The sequence below is a fragment of the Anser anser genome (assembly GCF_964211835.1).
Source record: "Anser anser genome assembly, chromosome: 1".
In the NCBI taxonomy this organism is placed as follows: domain Eukaryota; kingdom Metazoa; phylum Chordata; class Aves; order Anseriformes; family Anatidae; genus Anser; species Anser anser.
Genome location: NC_139720.1, coordinates 114,340,542 through 114,365,774, shown reverse-complemented (window position 1 = coordinate 114,365,774; position 25,233 = coordinate 114,340,542). Strand labels below are relative to the sequence as shown.

Sequence of the window (25,233 nt, the reverse complement as noted above, 5' to 3'; positions counted from 1 at the left end):
TGTGTCCATCAGACTCCAGTTCCTGCTACAGTCCTTAAAGATGCACAATGGCATGATATGGCTACTGCAGCCTTAAGCTCAACTTTTTTTTTTTTTTTTATGAGGCTATGAGGCATTTCTTACAACTGTGATAATCTCTCCTGGTTATTGCAATCAAGGTGATGTTCTTTATGAAGTGACACGATTCCCACCTTTTTCCACCAGGTGAGATTCTGAGATTCATCCTCATTGAGTGAGTAGCATTTATAGGAGAGAATTAACTATATGCTGCTGTTTCACTTAATTTTGTAAGTTCTTTTTGCTGCACCAGCTCTGTACAGTGTTCAAAGAAAAACTCTTCAGTTGTCAGTTTTGTGATGTAGTTGTTCTTTGGGGAAGCTCTTTTAAAAAGCAAGAAGACGTACTCTGCCTCAGTGTCTGTGTGAGAACTTGGGCACATCTACACAGACCTAACTGCTGGTATTTGGGCTGAACTTCCTACAGCAGAATTGTCCAATCTATTTAATATCTGTTCATAAACTAAAGCTTACAGCTTATACGAAACAAGCTGTAGGAAGTTAAAAATAAAAATAAAAAAAATAAATTGCTTAAATCCAAAGCACTTACTGGAAGATTCTTGAAATATTTTTTTGCACACATTACTGAGAAAGGTACTGTGTACAATCAGAAGACATTAGTTAAACACCAGGAAAAATATGCTGTGTTTGATATTTTCTACCACACTAGCTTTATTTAAGGGAGATCAGCATTTGTTACTTTTTTCTTGACACTTTTGGGGATGGTAAAATCTTATTTTTTGAGTTCATAGAAGTGACTAATCAAAACACCTTTCTGAGGGGACCTTGGAAACATTTCCTATTAATTTTGAAGTCTGTCATCAATTGAATTTATCTCGCTTGAGCCATGGCAACAGTGATACTTGGGGCTCCATTGGTTTTCAAGATGCTTCAAATTTAGCATGCTATATGATGAAAAGACCCCTAGGGAGAGACAAAAAGAGATGTGACATAGTGAACAATTACAAAAAGGAAGAGCGGAGATGCCTATCTTTGCAGGCCAAATGCATTTCACACATCTTGAGCTTTTGCATTGCATTGCTGTGCATCCTCTTCCCTGACTCTCTGCTTCAGGAACATCAGACAGGCCTCCACCCTTGTGAAAAGGGCTCTGTATGTCTGTCACATTTCCTTTTCACTCCCATACAGCAGCTTTCATTATTCCTTATCCCAGCGACTCTCTCTCTATTTGCTTTGTGTCTCAGTTCTACAATCCCCACCTACAAGGAGTTTTATTTTCTCTTCATCAATTCTTCTATCAGGAGCTGAGTGCCTATGTGTATTCACTCACAACTTCTGCAGTCTATTTTCCAGAAAAATGAAAGAAGAAAGAAGAAGTTCAAATTTAAGAATAGAATTTGTTGTGTGTATGGGAGTTTTTATGCAGTATTTGCTGCTTAAATATACAGTGAGACATGCACTGTGAATATTTCTGTTTAATTTTGTGGTATGGACTATTATGGAGAGGATGTAGCTCTTAGAGTACTAAACTGTTTTGGAAAAAGTTACCCTCTGTTTTCTGGGATACTTCCACACGCAAAGGACTTTTTTTTTTTTTTTTCTCAGCATGAAGCAAAGAAGCCAAATAAACTAGTGAACCCTCCTAAATAGGACTGTGAGTCAGCTCCAGGGAGAATCTAATCAACAACCTGTCACCTTGCCTTAACTTTAGGAGGGTGGGGAAGGCGTCACTTACTGTAGCTCTTCTCAGTGAAATTGCCTATCACCTGGCTTCTGCTGCCAAGTATATCATGGGGCGATAGGATTCTTGGTTCTTGCGTTTTAATCAAACCACATCCCTTTTTGAAGCTGGACTCAGCAATTGGCTCAGCCTTTCCCATGCATATAAGATCTGTGTACTTTAGACTCTTGGACTCCTCACACGTATAAAATTTTCAGAAATGCACAGGAGATGTAGGAGCTCAAGCCACAGCTATGTAAAAAGATAAAGGCTGCTAAATGTCTTTTGGTGCTTCAGAAAATGTTAACTGCTGTCCCTACTGATCATGGTGAGAAGAAGAAGGAAGAAAGATGGACTGTGAGGCATGCCTGTGCCATTTCAAGATTTTACAGCTGAAAGACAAGATCTCTGAAGCCAGTTGTTTAACTGGACTGGGAGCCCAGAGGGAGTGCAGAGCACTGGTGTGAAGTGCTTTCTTTGGCATGTCTGGCTCAGGAGACAAGTCTTACGAACCAGCTACAGGTTCTGAGTGCCTTTTTGTGGTTAACTCCAGCTCGAGAATGTATTGCTTGCAATAGTCTAACTTGAAGGTGATGAAAGCATAGTTTGCTCAGCCAAGTTCCACATCCAAATCTAAGGGGCACAATTTCCTGGCTAGTTTCAGAAGAAATTAGGTGTTCTTGTTGTTATTTTGGTTTCCTGAAACAGAAAGAACAATGGGAACCTTAGGACCACATCCATCTTAGCCACAGGAGGGCCAGTCCTTCCAGCAGAGATGAGACCACAGCTCCAACAACCCTCTTGGTCTCTCCCAGTCAAGTGTTTTCCCCAAGTTATTCCCCAGAAGAGATTTTCTTATATCTGGTTTTCAACTTTCTTCAGACTACAAACACCTAGAAAAAGTCTTGCTAGGATGTGGAAGAGAGGGGGGACTAAGGCTGCTGGGACATTGGTGGTCCATAACTCATGGTGGTACGGTTCTCCCAGCTCATGGTTTGACACAGCCAACAAAACAGGAGGAGAGCACTGAGGCTCTGCAGAATTTCACAGCTAAAGGTCCTTGTGAGACAAGATCAAGAGGCTCAGGAACTCCTTTGAGTCCCTTTATTGCAAGACCTCTGGGATGGTTTATATGGTCAGCAGCTCAGGTCAGATTGCCCCATAGTGGAAAGGGCATCTGTTCCTCTGGGTTGTGTCACTCCCGTCGGCCAGCTTCCTTCTGGTACCAATGTAGACTTCCCACTTGTGGCTAAGGTCCTACCAGCTCTGATATAGGCTGCATGTCACGATTCCTTGGTAATACATCACATTTAAGCAGCTTTTCACATTGCTGATTGCGAATTGCTGTTGGCAGTTTTTCTCCAAAATGAGCCTTATATGGCTTTTGACACTTATGGGAACAGTCATGACTCAGACAGCTAAGAGCTGCTGCAAGGCAGTACTAATGGATTTGAAATCTGGCCTGTTTCTAGCGCCATTCCCATTGCGCACAGGGTTCAGGGTACTTTGTAAGGCCTTTTGCTCAGACCGTACTAAATATGGACTATCTCATCATCAACACGCTGACGATCAACAGCTGAGTGCTTGTGCTGGCAGAGGGAGATTCAAACCACATCCTTTGCTGGGTTCAGAAGACCTGCTGCGTTGAAAATACAGATGATGTAGAGTAAATGCAAATGAGCAGGGTAATTAGTACATAGCTGTGTTGTGCGTATTAGAAGAGAATGAAATTTGAAGGTGTTAGTTCAAGTATTATTGACTTGGTTATTTTTGATTCTGAGCTCTTGGTGGAAAGACATATTAAAGATGTCACAAGAGTAGTTTTGTTTTCCTTTTATATATATATATATATCTGTAAAATTTGTATATGCTGTATGCACCCTTATTGACTTTGCAGTCATCCCAGTCATCCTGTAAGAGCAATGCATGCTGTCTTGGCCACATTTTTCTGTTACTGCAATTCTTTTTCGGTAGGCTTTCCACATAGTGAAAGATGCAGCTATGAGTTCTCAAAATGCACTGGGCAGCCTCTCTCACAGTACAAAGACTTGCTGTCACCTAACTTTGCTGATGTTTGAGACCACATCACGGGAACCTGTCCTGCAGATTTATTGGTAGGGTGTGTCTAAGGAGATCTGGGATTAAATACATGTTCCCAGAAGGGATCTAAGCTCAGTCTGGAGAAATTGTCTCAGAAGGAAATGGGAAATGTGGGAATCTGCTACACACACTGTTTCTAAACCTTTGTGTGGCCAAACATTTCTGTACCTCAGTTTATCCTTTTACTTAGAAAGGGTCATACTACGTACCTTTTGCAAATCTCTTTGAGATCAAGAACTGGCTGTAGGCATGTAGCAAGTAAATATTATTGTGTTGTCTGAGGTGAAGACAAAAGGATCCCCCTACAGAAAATATGCATCAGTTCTTGTTGGCCTGGAGGAGCAGATCCATACCCTGTAGCTCACTCACCCTGTGTGCCCAGCCTGACTTACACAGGCTCTACCTTTTTACCATGGGGCAGAGAGCCCCCCAGACATGTCAGGTATCATACATTTAGTATGCTACTTTCCACATGGCAGCTATTGAAACCTATTTCTACTCATTTGACAATATCATTTTAAAATGAAGAACATTAAAGATTTTATATTCCAAAACAAACAATGGTAAAAGCTTTTGCTGACCTATTGCCACTTGCCTGAGGACTTGGAAGCAAGCTACAAATTGCATGTCACTCAGCAAGCGATTATAAATTCAATATGCTCCTCCTTTCCAAATCAAGATGTTGATACATGTTCAGTGCTCTGACAGAGCCCGCTTGCTGCACCTGAGAAGGAAAAGGCCCAACAAGGTATGACCAGCATGGTGGGGGACCACTCTCACTTGCAGGCTTGTGGGACCAGGGGGCTTCCTGGAGTTTTGCAATTGCTCCTACCTGTGCAGAGAGGGAAAGAGAATGGTCTCTTCTTGAGGACCAGGAACCCACAAAGTGCCAAGTGCCCTGTGGTCCCATCAACCTCAGCAGGTGGTCAACAGCTTAGGAGTGATGGTGCCTGTTAGGCAGTGAGCCTGAGCCTTGCTTCCAGTTTAGCTGGAAAAAAATGGCACCATGCTGTTGATCTATTGTGATTTACAGTGGTAGAGGGTATAACACTTTCTCTATTGGACTCTCTTTGGGTTTGTGACAGATATCTGTGTCCTGAAGACATCCAGGGGCAAGAAGTTTGTTTTACCCTCTCACAGATGTGCCTCTCTCTACAGATCCTCTCTGAGAATGAGCTCCATGGTAATGAAAACCCACTCAAGTAAAGTCCTCCTTGGGTTTTGCTTTTAGCATATTTTTGGTGTTTTTTTGTTTTGTTTTGTTTTGTCATTTTTTTTCCTAAAGTGATTTCTGCATCTGGTACTCCCAGGGCCAAAATGGATTGTTCTATGAATGAAATAGAGCAATATAGTAACAGAGCTCTGAAATACAGATTATTTTTGTGGTGTGTCCAGAAGCAAGCCTTACAACCATAATTAATGTCAGATCATTTTTTTCATTTTATTGATTTAATTTTTTCCCAGTATCACTGGTTGTCAATAAGGACTTCTTTTTTTTTTTTTTTTTTCCTCCAGACTATTGGGTGTAAGAGAAAATAACTTGCAGTTTAGTAGAACAGTAATAATTCAATGGTGATATATACAGATGTGCCCAGTGAGGTTTCGGTGGAAGTACCACAATTCCAGAAGTCTGAATTTGTCATTTACCTTTTGTTTCAGAAGCTGCAGTATCCAGTCTAAGAATACATAGTTTTTACAAACAGTATGTAATAGAAATAGCATACGTCTTTTTTAAAACAATGTTTGGTAATAAACCCAGACCTCCAGTATTTTAAAGATGTATGTATAGCCCTGGTGCCAGCTACTCAAAAATCACTTAGAGACCAGCAACACAGGATCAGATTCTGCTGCTGTTCTACAGCATGAGTTGTATTTTGCTTTCACTCAAGTCTTTTGAGGCTAATTTGCCATCAGATAAAACTCAGTATGAGAAAGAGCAGCAGAGCTGGACCCCGAGTCACTTGGTACTTAGCAAAAATTGAAAAATACCAGAGGCACCTGAAATTTTCACTGAAGACTGGTGGTCACCAGCAAATATTTATTATTACAGTGGTAACAGCAAGTCTTGGCTTCACTGGCCTTTTACTACTTTGAGTAAACAGTTACTTGCCAGATTATTATTATCTTGGCACTTGATGCAAAAAACTGTAGTTTCCATGTTTCTTAAAGCTGAGTATACATTTATTGAATGAAAGCATTTATTAAACATACGGGGACAGATTCTCAACAGGCATTAAATAACTTGCCTCCACTTGCCAAGAAGTCTTGCTTGTTATGTTTTATTATGCTGAGAACTGCAGGTTGCATGGGTGGAAAATAGTAGAAAATGGAAATAGGTGGAAATGTGGCTTTACTATGAAGAATCAAGCCATTTTATATCTTCTGGTATCATGTAGATCTGAACTGTGTGGATTTGGATTGCCCTCACAGTTGCATTTATGTTACAAAATCATGAGTGGCATGGAGAAGTTAAATAGGGAATAACTGTTCTAATACAGGAAGAAAGGGACATTCAACAAAACAAGGATATAGCAGGTTTAAAACTAAAAAATAAAAAATAATAAAAGAATATTCTTTATCCTCTGCCACGGGACAGTAAATATTAAACCTCTGCACACATTGAAAAAGTAATTGGATGAAACAGTGAAAGAAAAAGTCATTAAGGTGAAACACTAAGATAATATTTCAGGGTCAAGAGGTCTGTGATCATCAGCTTGTTGGAGACAGGGAGAGTATTCTGGAAAATAAATGTTACATGCTTTTCCTGTTTTTACTCTCCTTCCTAAACCTCAGCTATTTGCACTTTGGGGATAGTCTACAGGATTGGATGAATCTTTGATCTAACATGATGCAATTTTTTCTATATTGATATGTAAAATACATTTTGTGAGTCAAAGAATGAGAAAAACTTGCACAAACGGGCATCTGTATATTGAGATACACACTTAAGCTGTAACCTGGATTTAAACCATAGCCAAATTCTCCCAAATTAGAATGGTTCAGTCATAGGATTTGGTGTGATCTTGTCACTGGACATGTTGATGGCACACAGAATTACTAGGTGAAGGGATACCTTGATTTCAAAATCCAGGTTGGTTAAAATTAAGTAGTGTTTTTACAGTTTTCTAAGTTTGCTAAAACTTTGTCCATCTCACAGATATCTCTTTTGATCTTTGGGAGAATGAGGCAAATCCTGTAGTCCTCCTCAGTTTTCCTTACCATGGCTCAACTTCCACTGAAGCAAGCCAGACTTTCACCCACATCACTAGGGCTTTCTCCAGCGATGATAAAGACCAGCAGATAGACTATCCTCCTGGCTGAATATAAGGTATTGTAAAGGGGAAAAACTAAGATGGTGCAATGACTCTGTGATAGGTGTTCAGAACCATGAGTTATGTGCACTGCTGGAGTCTGGCATACATTCCTCTGCTCAGGTAGACATCACCAAACAAAAAAAAGGCTGCAAATTAATGTTGCTTAACAGTAACTTGAATTAAAATCATCTGTTAACCCAATTTTTGTCATTCATTTGTTACTCTCTGAGTTGATCACCAGCTGAGTGATCACCCAGTTTATCACCCTTGCAGTCATATCCTCTGAAAGCTTATTGTTGTGAACAGTGACAAGGAAATAATTTCCCAGCATCCAGAACTAAAATCTTGGTCCAGGACTCATTCAAGTGAATGGTACCTTCAATGGGTGCTGAATACAGTACTCAGAGTTTTCTGCCTCCATCCATTTGTCCCATTTGTACAGTGGAAAACAAACAAAACCCAACAAAAACAGGTAGGTAAGTCAGAAAACATCTAGGGACAACTTGTGATGTTAGTCACAGAGAAGCTACCCAGATGTCACCGAGAGGCCTGCAGGCTTTAATTTCCTCCTCTTTTGCAGTAAGCGCTTTGCAAAATGATTTATCAGCCATACAGCACAACACACTGCACTGCTTTATCTATCAGTGTTCAGATGAACTATTGCTACTGGCCAAATCCAGGGGATGATTATTCCACAGCATGCATTAAGCCTCAGCAAAAGGAAGACAGTTTGGTGCATGTGGAAACGGGCTCATATCCGTATCCTCAGAAAGGCTTTAAAGCAGTTCTAGAGAGAGAGAGTTCTCATGGAGAATCTGATACATAACATAAAGAGAGTTTGACCCTGTCACTGTACCTTGAGTCCCGGGACCAAGCAGCTGTTGTGATCTTCACAGGATGCATGATATTCCAGTGATATGTGATAGAACGGAGGACAAATAAAACAGAAAGGGTAGGGATTAGATAGTTTAGGTCCAAAAAGCATTAAAACAGCCCTTGGTAACTCCTGGGAACTATTTATTGATTCCTTCTATGCACTGCACATTCCCATTAAGTGATTTCATTTCCTTATTTTTCCTAATCACATTGCTTGGTTTAGCAGCCTTTTGCTCTCTGAAACCTGGGGGTACATAGATAAGTTCATTTTCTCATGTGGCTATACTTTTTATTACACATGAAAAGTTGATACAGTAAAAGTAACTCCTTGGAGCCGGCAGGTCTGGAGCTTTCATCATCATGAACCACCGCATCAAGGAAGGACCAGCAGGTTAATTGCTGTGTTAGGCTCTGGCAGACTATCGTGTGGCTTTTCCCATCTCTGTAGCGGGCACTAACAAAGACCTTGGAAGACGTGGCTGCCTCTGAAAAGCATATTGGAATTATGCGACATGGGAAATGGTAGTAAGAGACCAGAAATAATAATAGTAAGGCAATATTAATGCCATTGCTGTAATGGTCAAATCCTTCAGTCGTTATGCAAGGATTCGGTTTGCCATTATAATAGCAGTAGTAATAGCAGGGCAACCACATTGTAACAGCCCCAGGCATGTGGCTAGCCAGCCCCAGGGCACCTGGAGCACCACGGCAGGTTTCTCTTCCTCCCTTGGGAGCAGATTCCTGAAGTAAGGCCAGCAGTGAGGGAGAGCAGGGACAGGACAATCCTGGACACCGCCATTCCCCTTGCAGATTTTGCAGTCGGCTTAGGGCAGGGCTCACTCAGCCTGGCTGCTTGGCAGCACTCACCTCTAAGCCAGGAAGAAAAATCCACAGCTACACTGGAACAAGAAAGAAATGAAAACAGAGATCCAGGACATTGGGTATGTTTCTATTGGCTCTGGCTGCTGGGTGCAGTGTATCAGTAGCTGCTAGTTCCCGAAAGGTCCCTCCTTTGCAGATATTTACAGAGGCATCTGCAGCGGGCAACCGGACGGCACCTAAATGAATGAAAAATAAACCCACGAAACCATATTTCCCATTCTTTGGAACATAGTAAAAGTGTCTCCTGTTCCTTTCAGCACCTAAATTCGATACATTCGTCAGCTCATGAAAAGACACTGGCACATGATCCAGGAAGACACGCATTCAAAGGAAACAAACCTGCGCCACCCAGTACTTTCCAAATTAAATAAATACCCCCGTCATTGTGCTTAGTTTTGAAAACCCAGCTACTAGTAGCGTGAATCACTTTCTCCTGTGTGATGCTGAGCCCTTTGGAAGACCTTTGCTTCCACAAGGTTTAGTGCTCCTTGTAGCACAAATGATTTGCCCTTGCTTAAAAAGTAATTGGTTTTCCTTTGCAACTCTCAGTCGTATTCATTTGGTGACGTCCTACAGTAAACACATGTGCTCTAGGTAGAGAGTCACGCGCCATTTAGCGTTAGCAATAAAACAGTTCGTTGCAGATGGGCGTAGGGTGTCCGTTCCTGTCCTGCTGCACAGGGAAGAGGATGACGTGCTCTTGGCAAAGCCTGAACCTGCCGGCACTGCGCCATAGTACTGCCCCTTGGAGCTGGGCTGACGGGCATCGCCCTCCCTTCGCTTACAGCGTTCATGTTCATCCCGTGAGGGGTGTGGAGAGCCAGCACCAGACTTAAGACAACATTTAATCCTGTTTAAGGGGTTTTAAATATTGCTTGTGTCTGCTACTCCCCCTCACAAGGGGCGAATTTTCACCTAAAGAGGCCGGCTAATAGAAGAGCTCCTGACATCTGCTCACCCCCAGAAAAAGAGCCAGCATTGGGCCCAGAAACAAATCTGTAACATGAGTTGCAAAACAGTCTGGACACAAACCCAGAACGACCTGTGATGTGTTTTACATGAGCACAGTTTCTCTTACTTATTACGCTGCTTTATGATTCCACATAGACAGAAAGAATTAATTTCCCATTCACGTCCAGGGACTACACACACTAGCAGCCATTAGACGTAATTCGTCACCTGTTCAAATCCCACATGCATTGATAGGAAAATTAAATTCAATTTCCTTTCAAGTTTAAATATCTCTATAGATATTCCCCAATACAGGAAAGCACTTAAGCTAGTGCTTCACCCTGAGCATGAGAGCGGTTTAAGCGATGTCAAGTGCTTTCCTGGACAGGGCTGTGATCAGTCGCAGACGTACACCTGCACCTGAGCGCGAACACCCAGCAAACGCTGAGAAGTTAAGGCACCAGGGTATTAGAAACACACTTGATTATTGTTGAGGTCCTGTGATTTTGCTCCTGTCTGCAAGATTTTCAGTTAAAAAAAAACAACGCACAAAACCAGGGAAATTAGCTATAGAAAGGCAACATTTCAAAATCACATAGTTCTCTTAGTCTCACGGGGAAAATTTTACACAATCCTAGTTTCAAAATAATGTTAAGGTTGCAAAATTGAGCAACCATAAAAGTCAGGAAATTTAAAAAGTTAGTATGTGTCTTTCAATGTTAGCTCAGCAATAGCAAATATATGTAGTGGGAGAAGTTTATACTTACAATTTCTGTGTTAAATATAAAGTTTAAAGTATTCTTGTTGACCATTAATAAGCAACATAAACTATATCGGGTATTTAATGTCTGTAAAAGGCATCTTAATTATAAGAATCTCCTGGCTTTGGAATTCAGAGGACTTGATTTTGAAATATAAATTGTCACTGCTGGGTTTCTGAGTTATTTTGGCTCTTTTCTCACTTATGGGTGAAAGTCATCACTGGGGAAGAATGGGAATTTCACCTGTGTTATAACACAATTCTCACATCAGAATAGTTTTGTGATGTTTATGAAAGGCCGTGATTTATAAAGTTGGTGAGGACTGGCTTAATTTTGGGGGGTTTTGTGCGCGGTAAGAACTTCTGTGGTAAAGAGACCACAGTGCTTCCCCCTTGCTGGCAAGAGAACTAAACCTCCCAAAACAAATGTTCTCTACCTGAATTAATAATATGGAGCTGTTCCACAAAATGTTTAAAATACAGAATGATCTTTCCAGGCCAGATGTATGACTTTCTCAAATCTACGTGTCGTGGTTTAACTTACCGTGAAAACCTAAATACAGTGTGGTGGTAGTGTTTAGATAAGACAGATGTAGAGTGCAGCGCAGGCTTGGTCTTGCAGAAACGCCGATCCTTATAAATGAGCTGTATTGCGCTGTGGGGTTTTCCTGGCTGACTCTTTCAAAACCCAGGCTAGATTAAATCATCACAGCTGGGGAGAAAATATCAAGAGTTAACCAACTACTTTATGAGAGTTGTAAGAGTGTGAAAGTTTTAAGAAGTTAAATAATTACAGCACTCTCTGAGAGCTACAGCAAAGACAAATGAGTTTGTGGCTGATGGTCTTATTTATTCTGGTCATGTAGTGAAAGACAAATGAAAGTGTCAAAGACATGGGGAGAATTTCACGCAGGGCCACAGATATAGCTATCAGAACAAATACAGGGCAACACACAGCAGTGAAGAGTCCCACGTGTGCTCAGCTCAAAGGGAGGCTGATGCCCTGAGCACAGTGCTCCCACCAATTTGCATGTTGCAGGTGGTGCCACAGGTACGTGCATCCTGAGCACTCTGTTACTTGGCTGCCAGTTCGTTTGTTAATGGGGTTAAGTTGGCCTAGGAATAAAATATGGCTCCTGTGTAGGTACAGAAGTCTGAGGATCTACAGCTTTGTGTAAAACCTCCATGACTGTGTTGCAAATCCAAAGTTAAGGCAAACACTGAAGGGCAAGGAAGATCTCTGTCAGGTCTGATTCCGATGTATCAGGTCTTTAATAGGATGGGCTTGAGCAGCTGCTCTCCATTTACACCAACACAAATGAGCCCAAGCTCACCGAGGTATGCAGGGCATGCCAGCTCACTGCTCCGGCTTTAGCAGTGACATTTACCTTCTTGTGCAGTTCTTACAATGCCCACCACCATAACAGCTCCTAGGCACATTAACCAGGTTAGGACATATCTGGATTTTCTCAGATGGATCTTCAGCACACCCAGATCAGTAGGGAAGAATGGGGAAGGTTGGCCATTGATCTGGGGCTGCCAAATATCTGTCCTGAAGACCACTCACAGCAGCATTGCCCGCCAGCCCACTGGGATCTGCCAAGCGTGGGCAGTGGCACCAAGAGCATGTGTCCCCCCTAGGCAGCCCAGGTGCCACCAGTGCCTCATGCTGGCCATCCATGCGGGCCAGGCCCAGTTTGTGCAGCACAGCCAGGCATATAGAATGCACTGCTCAGGGGCTCAGCCCACATTTCTGCCTGGGAGCCTTCCTAGGCTCCATGGAACCAAAAAAAAAAACACATGGGAACCAAAAATTACAAAAAAAAAATCAACAAAAAAAGGTGAGTGACTTCTGTGGATGGCTGGGATGAAAGCTTACTGGTGCAGAAAGGAGAGGCAAAGGATTGATCCACACACTTTTTTTGCACAGAGGCAAGCAAATGGCACCCCTTTCCCCCTCCCCTCTTCGTTCTGTGGCTGCTGAGTGAAACACAGCAGCCCAGATCTTGTTTCAGGTTTTGCCGGGGTGCGTATTTCCTCCCTTAGATCTTTTGACAAGAGGGCACTGGCCCCTCCACGCGAGCTCATGCCCAGGATGGAGCTCAGAGCCGCAAGCAGTCCCAAGAAGGAGAGGAAAGCTGCAAAGGTGCAGTCACCCAGCAGGCTATGCACTGCAGTGTAAACCCTGCAAATCTAATTTCAGTCTTCAACAAAGCAATGGTTCACATAGTAGGGGAAGTTTCTGGAAGCACCTGTATCAAAGGATAACACAGGCTGGGAACATGATCCCTTTCTGAGGTCAGTTTGAGCAGTGGCTGAAGGAAAACTCTGTCCTGCGGCAAAGACAACCTAAATTGCAATATATCACATGACCTTACAACAAAGATGAAGCTAAATTGGGCTGAAAACTATTTTAAGCATTGTTGAGCAATGTCAATAGCATGAGAGCGGGGGGACAAGGGGAAGAAGGAGAGAGCCTAGGTGGGACACGGGTAACAAAAAAGGTATGATAACTTTCAATAGGTATTTCCAGGGCATACGCATCACCGAGGTAATTTGTTTAGGCTGATTCAAGGAAATATGGCTGGGAGAAGGAGCATGAGAATTTAGCTTGGCACTCAGGATGTATTTCTGAATGGTGAAGTGTACCAGACTGCAGCGCAGCCCGCCACAGGAAATGTTAGAAACTCCAGGGCTTGAGTCATTTAAAATCTGACTGGGCAAAATCACCCAGGACTAACCTGAAGGCAGTGCTCACGCAGGCTGCGCAGGCATTGCAGACGCTGGTCATAAATTATAATAACTCAGATACAATAGGTAGCCAGCCAGCCGCACGCATGCAGACTGGGGGACACAGCTCAAAGCCTCCATCTCCCAAACGCCGTGTTGGTGCCGCCCCATCCCTACTGCTGAGTGGCACCGTGTGGATTTATGCTAGCGGACAACCTGGCCCAAAGGCTCTTGACATCCGGGCTGAAACAGCTCCAAGATCTCTCAGTGCTCCAGGGCAATAAGTGCTCTGTTTTAGCTGTTAGTTATTTGTAATCTGACTGGGCAGCGATTAATTTACCAGCTCACGCTTGCCGACAGGAATCCTCCAGGGCACGGAGCCCCCCGTAAGTTCTGCGTCATTCAGGCTGCAACCCTTTCTGCAGATGTGGTGGCCTTTTAATCTGAGGGCCTGATAAAAGCCCAGCCTACGCACAAAATTTCCCTGCTTCCAGCAGATCATGTTCCAAAAAGGGATATGGTTGTTTCAAATGCCAGGCTACAAGGAGACTTTCTGATGTTGATTTGGCTACATTTATTCTGGAAGGTAAGGGTCCACAAAGACACTGGTAGGCAAACAATTGGAGTTTCAGTTCCCATGCCTCCTTGTTTTGCACATTTTTTTTTTGCATACTGACACTGTGTATAAACACTGTGAATTATCTCACCCCCCCAAAATGCTAACTGTTATCTTGCCTTCTCCTTGTATACTAGCATTCCAATGAAATGCTCCACTGAGTTTAAGGCAGTGTCTTGGTGGTCTTATTGTAATACAACAGTGTTTCAAACACCAATTAATTTACCCTCAGTTGAAATTATTTCCACTTTGCATGTGGAGAAGAAAAGCCCAGACTATCAGAAATGCGACCTAATGTTTAGTGTTCAGCAAGTGGAGCCACATACCTGATTTTCATAGTACTGAGTATTTCATAGCACATTACCTTGTCCCGTCTTCCACTGAATTTCTTAATAGTCAAGCTTGTTGTGTTTGGTACACCCAGAAAATGAAATCTGGCATTTGTGATTTGCCCAATACACCCTCAGAATTTTGTGGAATAACATAGATAAACCCCCAAGACAGCAGCCTTGTTTGTCTCACTTCCCTGAGTAAAATCCATTACTCTAGAACAAGTGAGGCTCTAAAGGAAAAAAAGGCTGCTTTATCATGTACATATACAGTACCTCATAATGTTTGTGTGTTTGCAGATGGATCCAAATTAAGATTAACCAAACAAGTACTAATAACTCCAGAAGAATTTCTTCCAAAGCCACAGTCAACATTTAAGAAAAGAGTCCATTATTTCCAGCATGTTAAGCTTACTCATCTAGCAGCGTCCCATAGGCAAACAAACACCTCCTAGACTCAGTAAACCAATTTCAGTGAAAGGATTGACTTTCTGAAAGAAAATGAAGGTTTATAGTGTATATTTGCTACAATGCTCATTTAAGACATTAATATTATAAATATAAGACAGTACTAAGTAGCCACATTGTATGTGGTGCATTTTATAAATGCACCATTCATCATCTCCTCCTCTATGTTACACTATATGGAGGAACCTCTACCATATTGTGGATGTTTATTATCTTTCAAAACTATTAACCTTGGCTACATTCAGTAAAAAATGAGATCATGTGAGCTGCAAGTGGTCCAAGCACAAGAGCTTTTGTTCATGCGCCAACCATATAATTGTATGCATATATACCTCTGTCTGAAAACATCAATCATTTTCATATAATCACAGTTTAGCTTTCAGATAATATTGTCCTTCAATTCTTTTTTCCACACCACAGTTTTTTTGGGTGGACCTTGAGACCCTGCTATAGATATGACAAATAACTTCAAGTTTCCCAGTTCTTAGAGCTTAGATCTGGCTCCCCATAGAGCAGATTTGAGCACTTCATGGTTTCTCAAACTAAGCATCCAAAAACCAAGCTGCTCAAAATCTCTGGACTCTTTGGAAAGCTTTGATCCAGATGAGCAGTTCTGGGGACTATCCCGGAGACTATTCTTTCATCCCTTAACCTTGTTGTCTGTTCATACCATGCCAATAGCTTCATGTTGTGGTCCTTCTCCCTGAGGCCTGGGATAAGGCTCTGCATGGAGCACTTCAGCAAGGAGACCCATTCCTCTCAGCTGCCTCTATCTTCCCCAAAAAGCAGATGGCAGCCTGAATGGCAACTCATCCCAGCAAAGATCTAAACCACCCCCTGAGCTACCGACCTCACCACTGGCTATCCAGAGGACAGAGATGACAAGAGTCCCGAATCTGGGGGGTAAAATTATGTGGGATCAAATTGTGGACCTGATACTTTTCAAGTTGTGTGGTTTCTACTTTTTCCAGGTCTTTTGACATTTAAGCAAGTTCAAGGTGAAAATTAATCTTTTGTTTTGTGCCCCTGAACAAAACCAACGAAACAAACAAAACCCAAAATGTGAAATACTTCTGTAACAGAAAAAAAAAATAATGGAGTCCACTCAAGAATATTTCAAAGCAAGAGCATTTTAAAGACAAGAGCATTTGGTGCAGAGATAATGTATGGCTGGTCTCAGGCAGAAACAAACCACAAAATGAATGGAGGTACCCTTGGCAGCACCTATGGCCAACACAGAGGCCCGAAAAAGCAGCAGGGGCAGATGGCGCTGGTGTTGGTGTGAAGGAGCCCGCCTGTGCAGGAGGAAACAATGAGGCAGCACCAGGCTGGTTAAAACCCAGCAGCTCTGCACGGGGCAAGTCCTGGGGGCTTTGGGGTCTGAAGAGGGGTTCACGCTCCTCACGCACATCTGGCAGCGCCGCAGCTGTGCTGCAGTGATCAACGTCAGACTTTGCCGCTAGGCCTTGCTTCTCAGAGAGGGGTTAGAGTGGGTGTTGGGTCAGGGCTGGTTACAATGCGCCTTTCAAACTTTTATTGATTTCCTAATCTCTTCTTAAGGAAAAAAAGGGGGAAAAATGAAGAATTTTTGCTGCAAGCCCTACAGGCCTTATTTCCCGGAGATCTACTCACCCACGCCCACATACAGGGAGGGATTTCTTCTTAGAGAGTGAAAAGTGCCAGCCAATTTTTTCCCCTAAAACATTTCAGAAGGCGTTAGCAATTAAAGGGCCTGGCGATGGGGAGAAGGCCAAACTCGAAGCATTGGAGCAGGTAACCTTGCCCACCCTCCCAGCTAAAGCACGGCTTGTTCATGCCTTAAGCTCTGATTCAGCTGGCACTTAAACATGTGCCCAACCTTAATAATTCAGGCTGTGTGAGATTAAACAAGCAAGTAAAATGAGTGCATACTTCAGGGCCTGGCTGAACTGAAGTCCCCAACGGGGAGCACGTCAGGCCTGACTCTGCTGGTTGTCTACAAAGGACTCCACTGCATCTTAGCACCTTGCACTTCCCCCACACAGGCTGAGATTGCCAGATTTCCAGAGTTTTTGAGAGAAATGGTGCAGAATTTGAGGGGCTGAAGTGAAAGCACAGGTAAGTAAGGGTACACTGATAAATACCAAAATGACTGAATAAAAATCCATCAGCAGAACATTCTGCAGCCCCAGGGGGGAGAGTCAACACAGCCAAAATCTGCATGCATGAGAAGAAGCAGTTCAAGGGTCTGGCTCGGAAAGAACAGAAACATAAAGGATAAGACTGATATGGGTAGGGAAATAGTAAAATGAGAAACAATGAAAGAGGCAGCAGTAAAACATGCATCTGTCATTTAATCCAGGATAAATACCCAGATTAGTGACATCGGTTTCTGCTGTTTATTTGGAGCTTACTTTGGAGACATGTCTCCCAAAGCTAATGCAGCTGTGATACAGCCCAGTGGAAAGTACAGCCTGGGATTTATCCCAGCTATAGCTGTTCTTGTACAACACAGGCAACAGACAAAACAAAAGTTTATATGGAAAGGCAGTTGTCTTTCCAACCCTTGTGCTCTTAAAGAAGTTGGCATAAACTGGCAGAACAAGGAAATGAAAAGTTTCACAGTTCACCATTTTTCAAAGTATTTTACAAACACTCAGTGCTTAGATGGGCTACCCTAAACATGCATGCTGCCCTGCTCTTGGTCCAATAATGGGCCTTGACATTAGGATCCATCACCCAGCAAAATAGCAGCACTTATCAAACCAGGTCTGCTGCAAGGGTTTAGTTCAGCTGTCTCAAAGGTTCATGCTGGCACAGGCCAAACTGCACCAAGAGGATGAAAAAAAATGATTTATTTGAGATGATGGGATGGGATGGGACAAGAGACCAGCATGTTGCAGGTGTTATTGCTGGAGGGGATGCAAACAGACACCACCATGACTAAAAGGGGCTTCCTCCAAGAGAAAAAGCTTGCGCTTCATATCCTGGGCACCTGAGTGGGAAAGGCAAAAGAAGAAACAAGCCACATCAGTAAGGTACTTGGTTTGAGAAAGCCATTCCTGCCTTTTCTAGCAGTTGTGCACTGGGCAGTAACTCTACTGGCTCCCCTCAGGAAAGCAGCCATTTTACCAACATGCATAGGTTTTGACCCTGTACAGATATTGTCTTTGCTTCCTCACAAAAGCTGGCTCTGGTTCGCTCATTTTTCAAGCACATTAACAAACCCAATCCATGCAGAAAAATGACTTGCTTCTGTCCTTGCATTTAACTAGGCCAGCCCAGGAGAAATATTCAACCAGCCATTCACCTGATCCCTCTGTGGTGGTCATGTTCCTCACCTAACCAGTCAGGAACAAGGCTGTAAGGTGAGACATTTTAACAGGGCCATTGATGTTCTTAGAGATAAAGGCATTCAGTTTCTGCTGGCTTTGCCACTTTCAGGTAGGGAGCGGTGGCAGCTCCGCAGTGGTTTTATTCAACATTATTCAACAGCGGCATTATTCATTCAGTGGCATTATTCAACACCAGGGGCAGCTGGCTAAGGAAGGCACATGGAAAACCTGAACCAAGCAAGTGGGCTAATTAACACCAGTTTCTTAAATTAGAAGGCTCTTAATGGCTAATGTTTAAAAACAACACCCTAATACTATCTAAAAATAGCTGCTGCCAAGCCCCAGGGTATTCTGACCTCCATTAAATTGGAAGTCCATTTCACGTGACTGGCGGTGTAAATCACATTTACCTTTTATATCCTGTTCTCTCTGGGATTAGCTGCAAAGCCTAATGCCTGACCTTGAAAGCCTATTTGCAAACATGCAGGAGTAACCTTTAGCACTCTCCAGAGAGGTGCGCAATATACGGGTATAACCTGTGGACCAAGCAATCGGACAGAGAGCAACCTGGGCTTCCACTTACCTGCAGATATGTGCATGGAAGAAAACCAAGGGAGTGGGGGACAGTCAGACCAGGCAGGAACATGAAAGTTGGTGCTGGGGTTAGGGTTTGGGACTGGGGTGTGGTGGGGGGCACCCCAGCTTCATCTCCAGTTCAGTCACAGATTTCCCATGCGACCTGGGCATGTTCCCATCCTTGTGCCATGCCCCAAGGCCAGGTCTAGCTCTCCCTGATCTAGAAGGAATATTGCCAGGATGATTTCTCTAACATGTGGCATGCTTAGATATAGCGATACGCCTCACAAGAAACAAAGCATAATGTAAAAACAAAACAAAACAAATAAACAAAAAACAGCAGTTTAGTTTTCCTTTTGCTTAATATATGAAACCAAATAATCTGGAAAACAATCATAGTTTGAGGATTTCTAGAGCTCTTAGCCAAGCAAGTGGCAGGAACAGAAACCAAATGTTCAGTACTGATGGAGACAACCACTTGCTTACTTTTGCTGTGCTCCTCTGTGCTGTGCTTGGCCTTAATGTTTGTCCTGTGATATTGCAGTACTCTGTGATAGCTGTTACAAAGAGAGCAATATGAAACACAATCTTCCCTGGCAGAATGCAGACAGATCCTGTGGCCAGCACCTACCTAGAACAAGGATTTCTGAGAGAAACCCTCTGCTTTTTCTCACTATTTGCCAATTGGGCAAATTATTTCAACAACCACAGAAAGCAGCTTATTTTTGTTTAAGCATTAGTTACAGAGCACCTGGAGGGCCAAAAAGTCCTAAAATGAGCCCTGCTCAAGCAAAGCTGGCCTTTGGTTTTGCTCTTCCTTTTTAGTCTGAGGGCCTGGTACTTCTTGGCAGACCCCCCATCTGACACTGCAATGTTCCCCACCCCATGTCTGCGCCTAGAAGACATGCTCCAAACAAAAGAAAAGGAGCGTGTCTAAGCACAAGGCTCTCAGTCTGTGTGGTTGCCCTGCCTAACCCATGCAATCCCCATGCTTTTCAATTTTTTTTACTTTCCTTTGGCACAAGGTCTAAGGTGGATTCTGGGTTGTTCTGGGGAGAGACAGTCCATATTTCTGTTATGCAGAGATCAGTGCATGCCACGGCATTGTCTGGAGACAAAAATCAGCACTGGTGCACACCTCAAGCAATCCTGCCTCATTACTGAGATAAGGTGAATGTAAACCAGCTTTCGCTTTCCTCGATCTACGTTATTTTGTTGTTATAATGGTCTTCATTAGTTTCACCAGATGGTTTTCCTCCCTTTGCCTGCTAAGGCCCAGTCCTGCAAACACTTACGCTTTCTCCCATAAACATGCGTTCAGCACATGCATAGATCTTTGCAGGATTGGAGCCTAAATTTGTTTCTGTTTCAGAATTCCAAGTTGGATTTTGATGCAACAGTTATTTTATATATTAAAATATCAGGTTTCTGCCCACACACATAATGCATGATGTATAACAGACCTTGCAAGGCAGCCATTGGAAAAGACCACTTAATCTGCAATTTATACAGAAGGAAGAGTTCTTGTTCCTTGTTTTCCAGCTAGAATTTATACACGACAAAACTGTGAAGGTGTTGCTCCTCAGAAGCTCCATGATGTACATCTGGCTTCACATGCTGTCATTCAGACCACAGCCTAAAATCATAAGCTGAGACTCCACAGAGGCTAATGAAAATTATTCCCCTTTGAGTTGCTTTATTAAAATGCAACCTCAAGAAATACTGGCAAGTCAGGAAAGTGACTTTAATCCAATACTTGTTATCCTCTTCCACAGGTTTTAAATCACTCTCGTTGCTGCCTAGTTTGAGCAAATATGCCCTTATTGTTTTTGTAGTCCTGCTATGACCTTCTGGGAATGTTTTCATCGTGTAAAGCAAACTGCAGTTCCCTACTTTATAAATCTCATTCATTCCAAGTGTTAACACTAGCTAATTCTCTGCTTTAGAAGGAAATCATGTTTGTTTTTTTGAAGAGTCTGCTGGGAAGAAGAATATTTGAATTTAAAATATTTTTTTCCATTTCATAAATTGTCTTGAGTTTTCTTCCCAGTGGGCAACAGAAGACTGTTTATATAAGTGAAGAGGGAAGCTTACTTTCCCATTACTTCCACAAAAATACGATTAACAGCGATAACTATGCTAATTATTGCACTAACTGCGCTTGGAATGCACCTCACTGGCTGGAGAGGTAATGCATTTGGGTAATAATTAACTCCTTTTTTCCTCAATTACCTTTTATTAGGAGAGCAGAAGGTGTCAAAGTAAAACAGCTGCATATCTTCCAAGAAAAGCCCGTGTTTTCTGAAGGAATTCGAGTGGAGGTGCTTTATTAAGGGAACCAGTCAGGACAAACATTAGCATGGCAAGCACAGCTGTTCAGTTACTTGGCTTCTCTCTAAGCCTGCTCGGTCTAATTGGGACACTAATTGCTACTATTCTGCCACACTGGTGGCGAACGGCGCATGTAGGCACCAATATTATAACAGCTGTGGCGTATATGAAAGGGCTGTGGATGGAGTGCGTCTGGCACAGCACCGGCATCTACCAGTGCCAAGTCCACCGCTCCCAGCTCGCACTGCCTCGTGACCTCCAAGCAGCCCGTGCCATGATGGTGATTTCCTGCGTCCTTTCCGCGCTGGCATGCGTGATTGCCGTCGTCGGAATGAAGTGCACCCGCTGTGCCAAGGGGACTTCTGCCAAAGCCTCCATCGCGGTCTCCGGGGGGATCGTCTTCATCCTGGCTGGTCTCGTTTGCCTGGTACCCGTTTCCTGGACCACTAACGATGTAGTTACAGATTTCTACAACCCCCTGCTTCCTCACGGGATGAAGTACGAGATAGGTCAAGCCCTGTACCTTGGCTTTGTCTCTGCATCTTTGACGATCCTCGGAGGCGCTCTGCTGTGCACGTCGGGCCAGTGCAGCGGGAACGAGGCACCCTACCAGCCGCAGCCCAGAGGCACGAGGAGGACTGCTCCCTCCTGTAGACCACCAACTGTCTACAAGGGAAACCATGCTTCTTCCCTGACATCTGCTTCCCATAGCGGCTACAGATTAAATGACTATGTGTGAGTTCCCTAAGATTTGCCTGCGGGACACAGCTGCTTTATAATTTCTGTGCATGGCATAAAACAAAGCTAGGATGATTTTTAATTTATAAGGGTTACGATACAAAGTTTACCATTGTTCATTTCTTCCTTCCCTTTCTTTCCATAGAAAGAAAGAATGTGAACACAAAACTGCTCCCTTCAGTGCATGGAGAATAAATACAAAGGAAACTGGGATATTCTGGGGACTGCACATACCTGCCTATTTTAAATTAGGGATTTAGGTATAGGCAATCCAAGGGCAGTTTTACTGCAAGTAATGTTTTGGTTTGTAGTTTCTGCCCTGCGACAAGCACAAAGTAAAACTGGCCACGACTTGTTATTTGAACAGTGTCCCAACAGAAGATGCAGTTTTGCATAAAATAGAGAACTTCATGGCAAGACACGGTGATTTCCTGTTAAGTTTCTTATCTCCATAATGCATGAATGTTTCCTTATAACCAGGTAGTATTTTGTTTTGACTTAATTTTTTGTTTGCTTTGTTTGTTTGTTTTTGTAGTGCCTAGAAATACAAATTTTAATAGTATTACAACACGTGTTTGATAGTATTTCATAGCTGATGTTTTAAAATGATACTGCAATGTTTTGACCAACAAAACAAAATGCTAGGACTTTTTTGAAACAGCATGATTCATCATAATGGAAACAAATCATTCTGTGGATCAGAAGTGGGTTTTAGAAATGTCAGCCATAAAAAAAAAAAATCTATTTGATGTTAAACTTCTATTAAAAGTGGAGAAAAAAATAATTACTAGAATTTGCCACAGAATGGACATTTACCTCTTTAGCAGATGTAGCATTTTGTATAATCCATGAATGTTACAGAGCAGTAAAACAGTTTCTAGAATCCTATCCCCCAAATACCATGTGATCATAATAATTTCTTAGACTCAATCCTGACTTTTTTTTCCTGGGGTCCTGACTGAAGGGGCATTAAGGTGAATAATCATATTTTCATATACTTCAGCAGAACTTTGGGAAATTTCATTCTGCCACTTTGGCACAAAAAGCAGTCTCTGTGCTGGAAGAGCTTACACACATGGATTGTAATCATTGCCTCTCAGGAGCAATATAATATGAAGATACTTCTAAATTTCTGATAAAATGTAATCATTACTCAATGTATTCAAACAATTAAAAAAAAAGAAAAGCCCATGTCATTTTACATGAAGTTCCTTACAACATGTACTACAAGACCTTAGTATCAAACCAACAAAAAAAATGGAAGCCCTGGATTACTATTAACCCCAGAGAGCTGTATGTCCCTGTGGAGCAACATATGGACCAACACATTGACATTTAATAGGGTTAATAAAAAAGTACTTCCAACAACTGCAAGGGAACTACATGTGGTGTAATTCATTTGGCCAAAAGCCTGTTTGCAATTACGTTATCACCAGGTAGCACCTCCAGAGCTGGGAGTCTTTCAACACTTCCCCAGTTTCCACTCTGAACCTCCCTTTCTGTGGCTGATCACCTACTTTTTTTTTTTTTAAACGATGATTTGAATTGTGACAGAGTATTTTTCAGCATTAATACAAGTTATCATCATCACCACTTCTAATAAAATAAAATGACATTTCCATGCAATTTGCTGAGAGCAACAATCACAAAAAGGCTCTGGGGCCAGGCTCTGGCACTTGAGTGGTAAAAACCTATCATGGTTTATTAACTGTAGATATTATATATGATGTGAAAAAAAGATTGTACAGGAACTTCATTAACACTGCAAACATCTTAATAACAGACTTGGAGATGCAAGGAACGGACAGAAACTGCTTTAGACAATGGTCTCTTAGTCACGATGAAGCAAAACTGTTTGGAGTTCATTACACATTTTCTCGGATGTCTTTCTAGGGGGAAAGGTAGCCTAATAAAGGTGGTCAGTTACACAGTTGTTTTTTTTTTCTGTGTTTATATTACAATAGATCTAGCCAAGTGATTATGATATCAACTTTGAACAAGGGTTTTGGACAGCCATGAATACTGGCACACAAGTCCGAGTCCAGGAAATGGGCTTGTGTGTCATTAGGTAGTATGTTTGCTATATACTGATAAATTATTTCACTTGCCAAGATGTTTGTGCAGTGGGAATATGCATGTGTAGTGCTATTCTTACTGCACAAATTCCCAGCCAAATAGGATACGTGACAGTAGTAAGAACAGTTTATAAAGTCCTGGCAAAAATACCTGGAAGTGCTCTGATGTCAGTGAAGAGAGTGAAATGGTTTATTTCACAGGATGCTGTGAACCAGTGGATCCCATCCCATGCTGGAATCAACATATGTTTCTGCTCTTTTTTATTCTTATTTTTAAGCTGCCATTTGGAGCGAAAAAATATCCATTCTCGCAGCGTTAAAGGTCTGGCAGCCAGCAGGCATGTCTCTGAGACATCAGCCAAGGAATTAATCCTCACCACCCTCCCCTTGCTGAGTAATCCCTGGTCATCGGCGGCATCTATGGGCAAAAGAGCGCCAAGGACAGGGGTTGAGCTGCCTGGGCCACAGAGCTGTCACATATGGGAATGTACTCTTTGGGCAGCTGTAAGGATGGGATTTGGCAACAAGGGGCTGTTGTGGTCAGCTCTGCAGCATCAGGGAGAGAGCGGGGCTCTTTCAAAGACACCTCTAACCAGGACCCCCACGTGGGGATGGGATGAGGGCAAGACTGCTGCTTCCCACCTTGGCATCTTCCCTGCAGGCTGTTGTACTAGCTGTTCTCCAGTCACCCTGAATTTTGCCATCTAAAATATAGAAGGCCTTGATATTATCTCACCAAATATGCCAAATGTGTAACTCTGATTCAGCACATCACATAACATTAAACATAAATCAAAGGAACTGAAAAGAGGAAAACTTTTACTTGCTGCTAGAAATTGGACAATAGTCCAAAGGAAAAAAATGTGCTAGTCTGTTTCTACTGAGCCTGAGGGATTACAACCATGAGCACCCTTGCTAAATAGCATCCCACCAGTATCCTAACTGCATCTGCAGGAAAGGGATCTGACCAGCCGGCTGCGAGAAGAGACTGGTCTAAGGACATGAAACCTAGGCGGGGGGTGGGCACAGAGGTAGACCAAGGCCTTCCTGAAGTGCAAGGAAGGGTGGAGAAAAAAAAAGAAGAAGAAGAAAAAAAATAGTAGTTTACTTTTTGGTTCAAAGTACGGGAATACATTGATATTAAGCCCTGAAGAAACTGTTATGTCCAAGCCTGTCCTTCTGCACAGCGGGGGCCAAAAGACTGTGTTGTTGGAGGGATGCATGATCCAGTGCCTGAGACAGCTGTGCTGCTCATTGTCACAAAACCAGGCAGAGCTGGGGGGCAGACAGAAGCTCTTTGGGTTGCAAACTGATATGTTTGCTCCAGTTTTTCCACAATGCCTAGTGCAAGTATTGAGTAAGGTAAATGATACACTGTAGTAAGCACTAACTCATTTCCAGAAGAAACGTGTCTGAGTTAGCTAATAAGATGAGGA

The 25,233-nt window shown here is 42.7% G+C and overlaps 1 protein-coding gene across 2 annotated transcripts in view; it reads left to right on the top strand.

Moving 5' to 3' along the window:
* Window positions 1-24,563, top strand: part of CLDN14 (claudin 14) — a 29,605-nt gene extending 5,042 nt beyond the window's left edge. For both annotated transcript variants that reach the window (XM_083820002.1, XM_083820001.1), the window contains one exon: window positions 20,896-24,563. In XM_083820002.1, coding sequence (XP_083676128.1) covers window positions 21,013-21,723 — 711 coding nt within the window. In that variant the 5' untranslated portion in view covers window positions 20,896-21,012 and the 3' untranslated portion in view covers window positions 21,724-24,563. The remainder of the gene's footprint in view (window positions 1-20,895) is intronic.
* The last annotated feature ends 670 nt before the right edge of the window (window positions 24,564-25,233 follow it).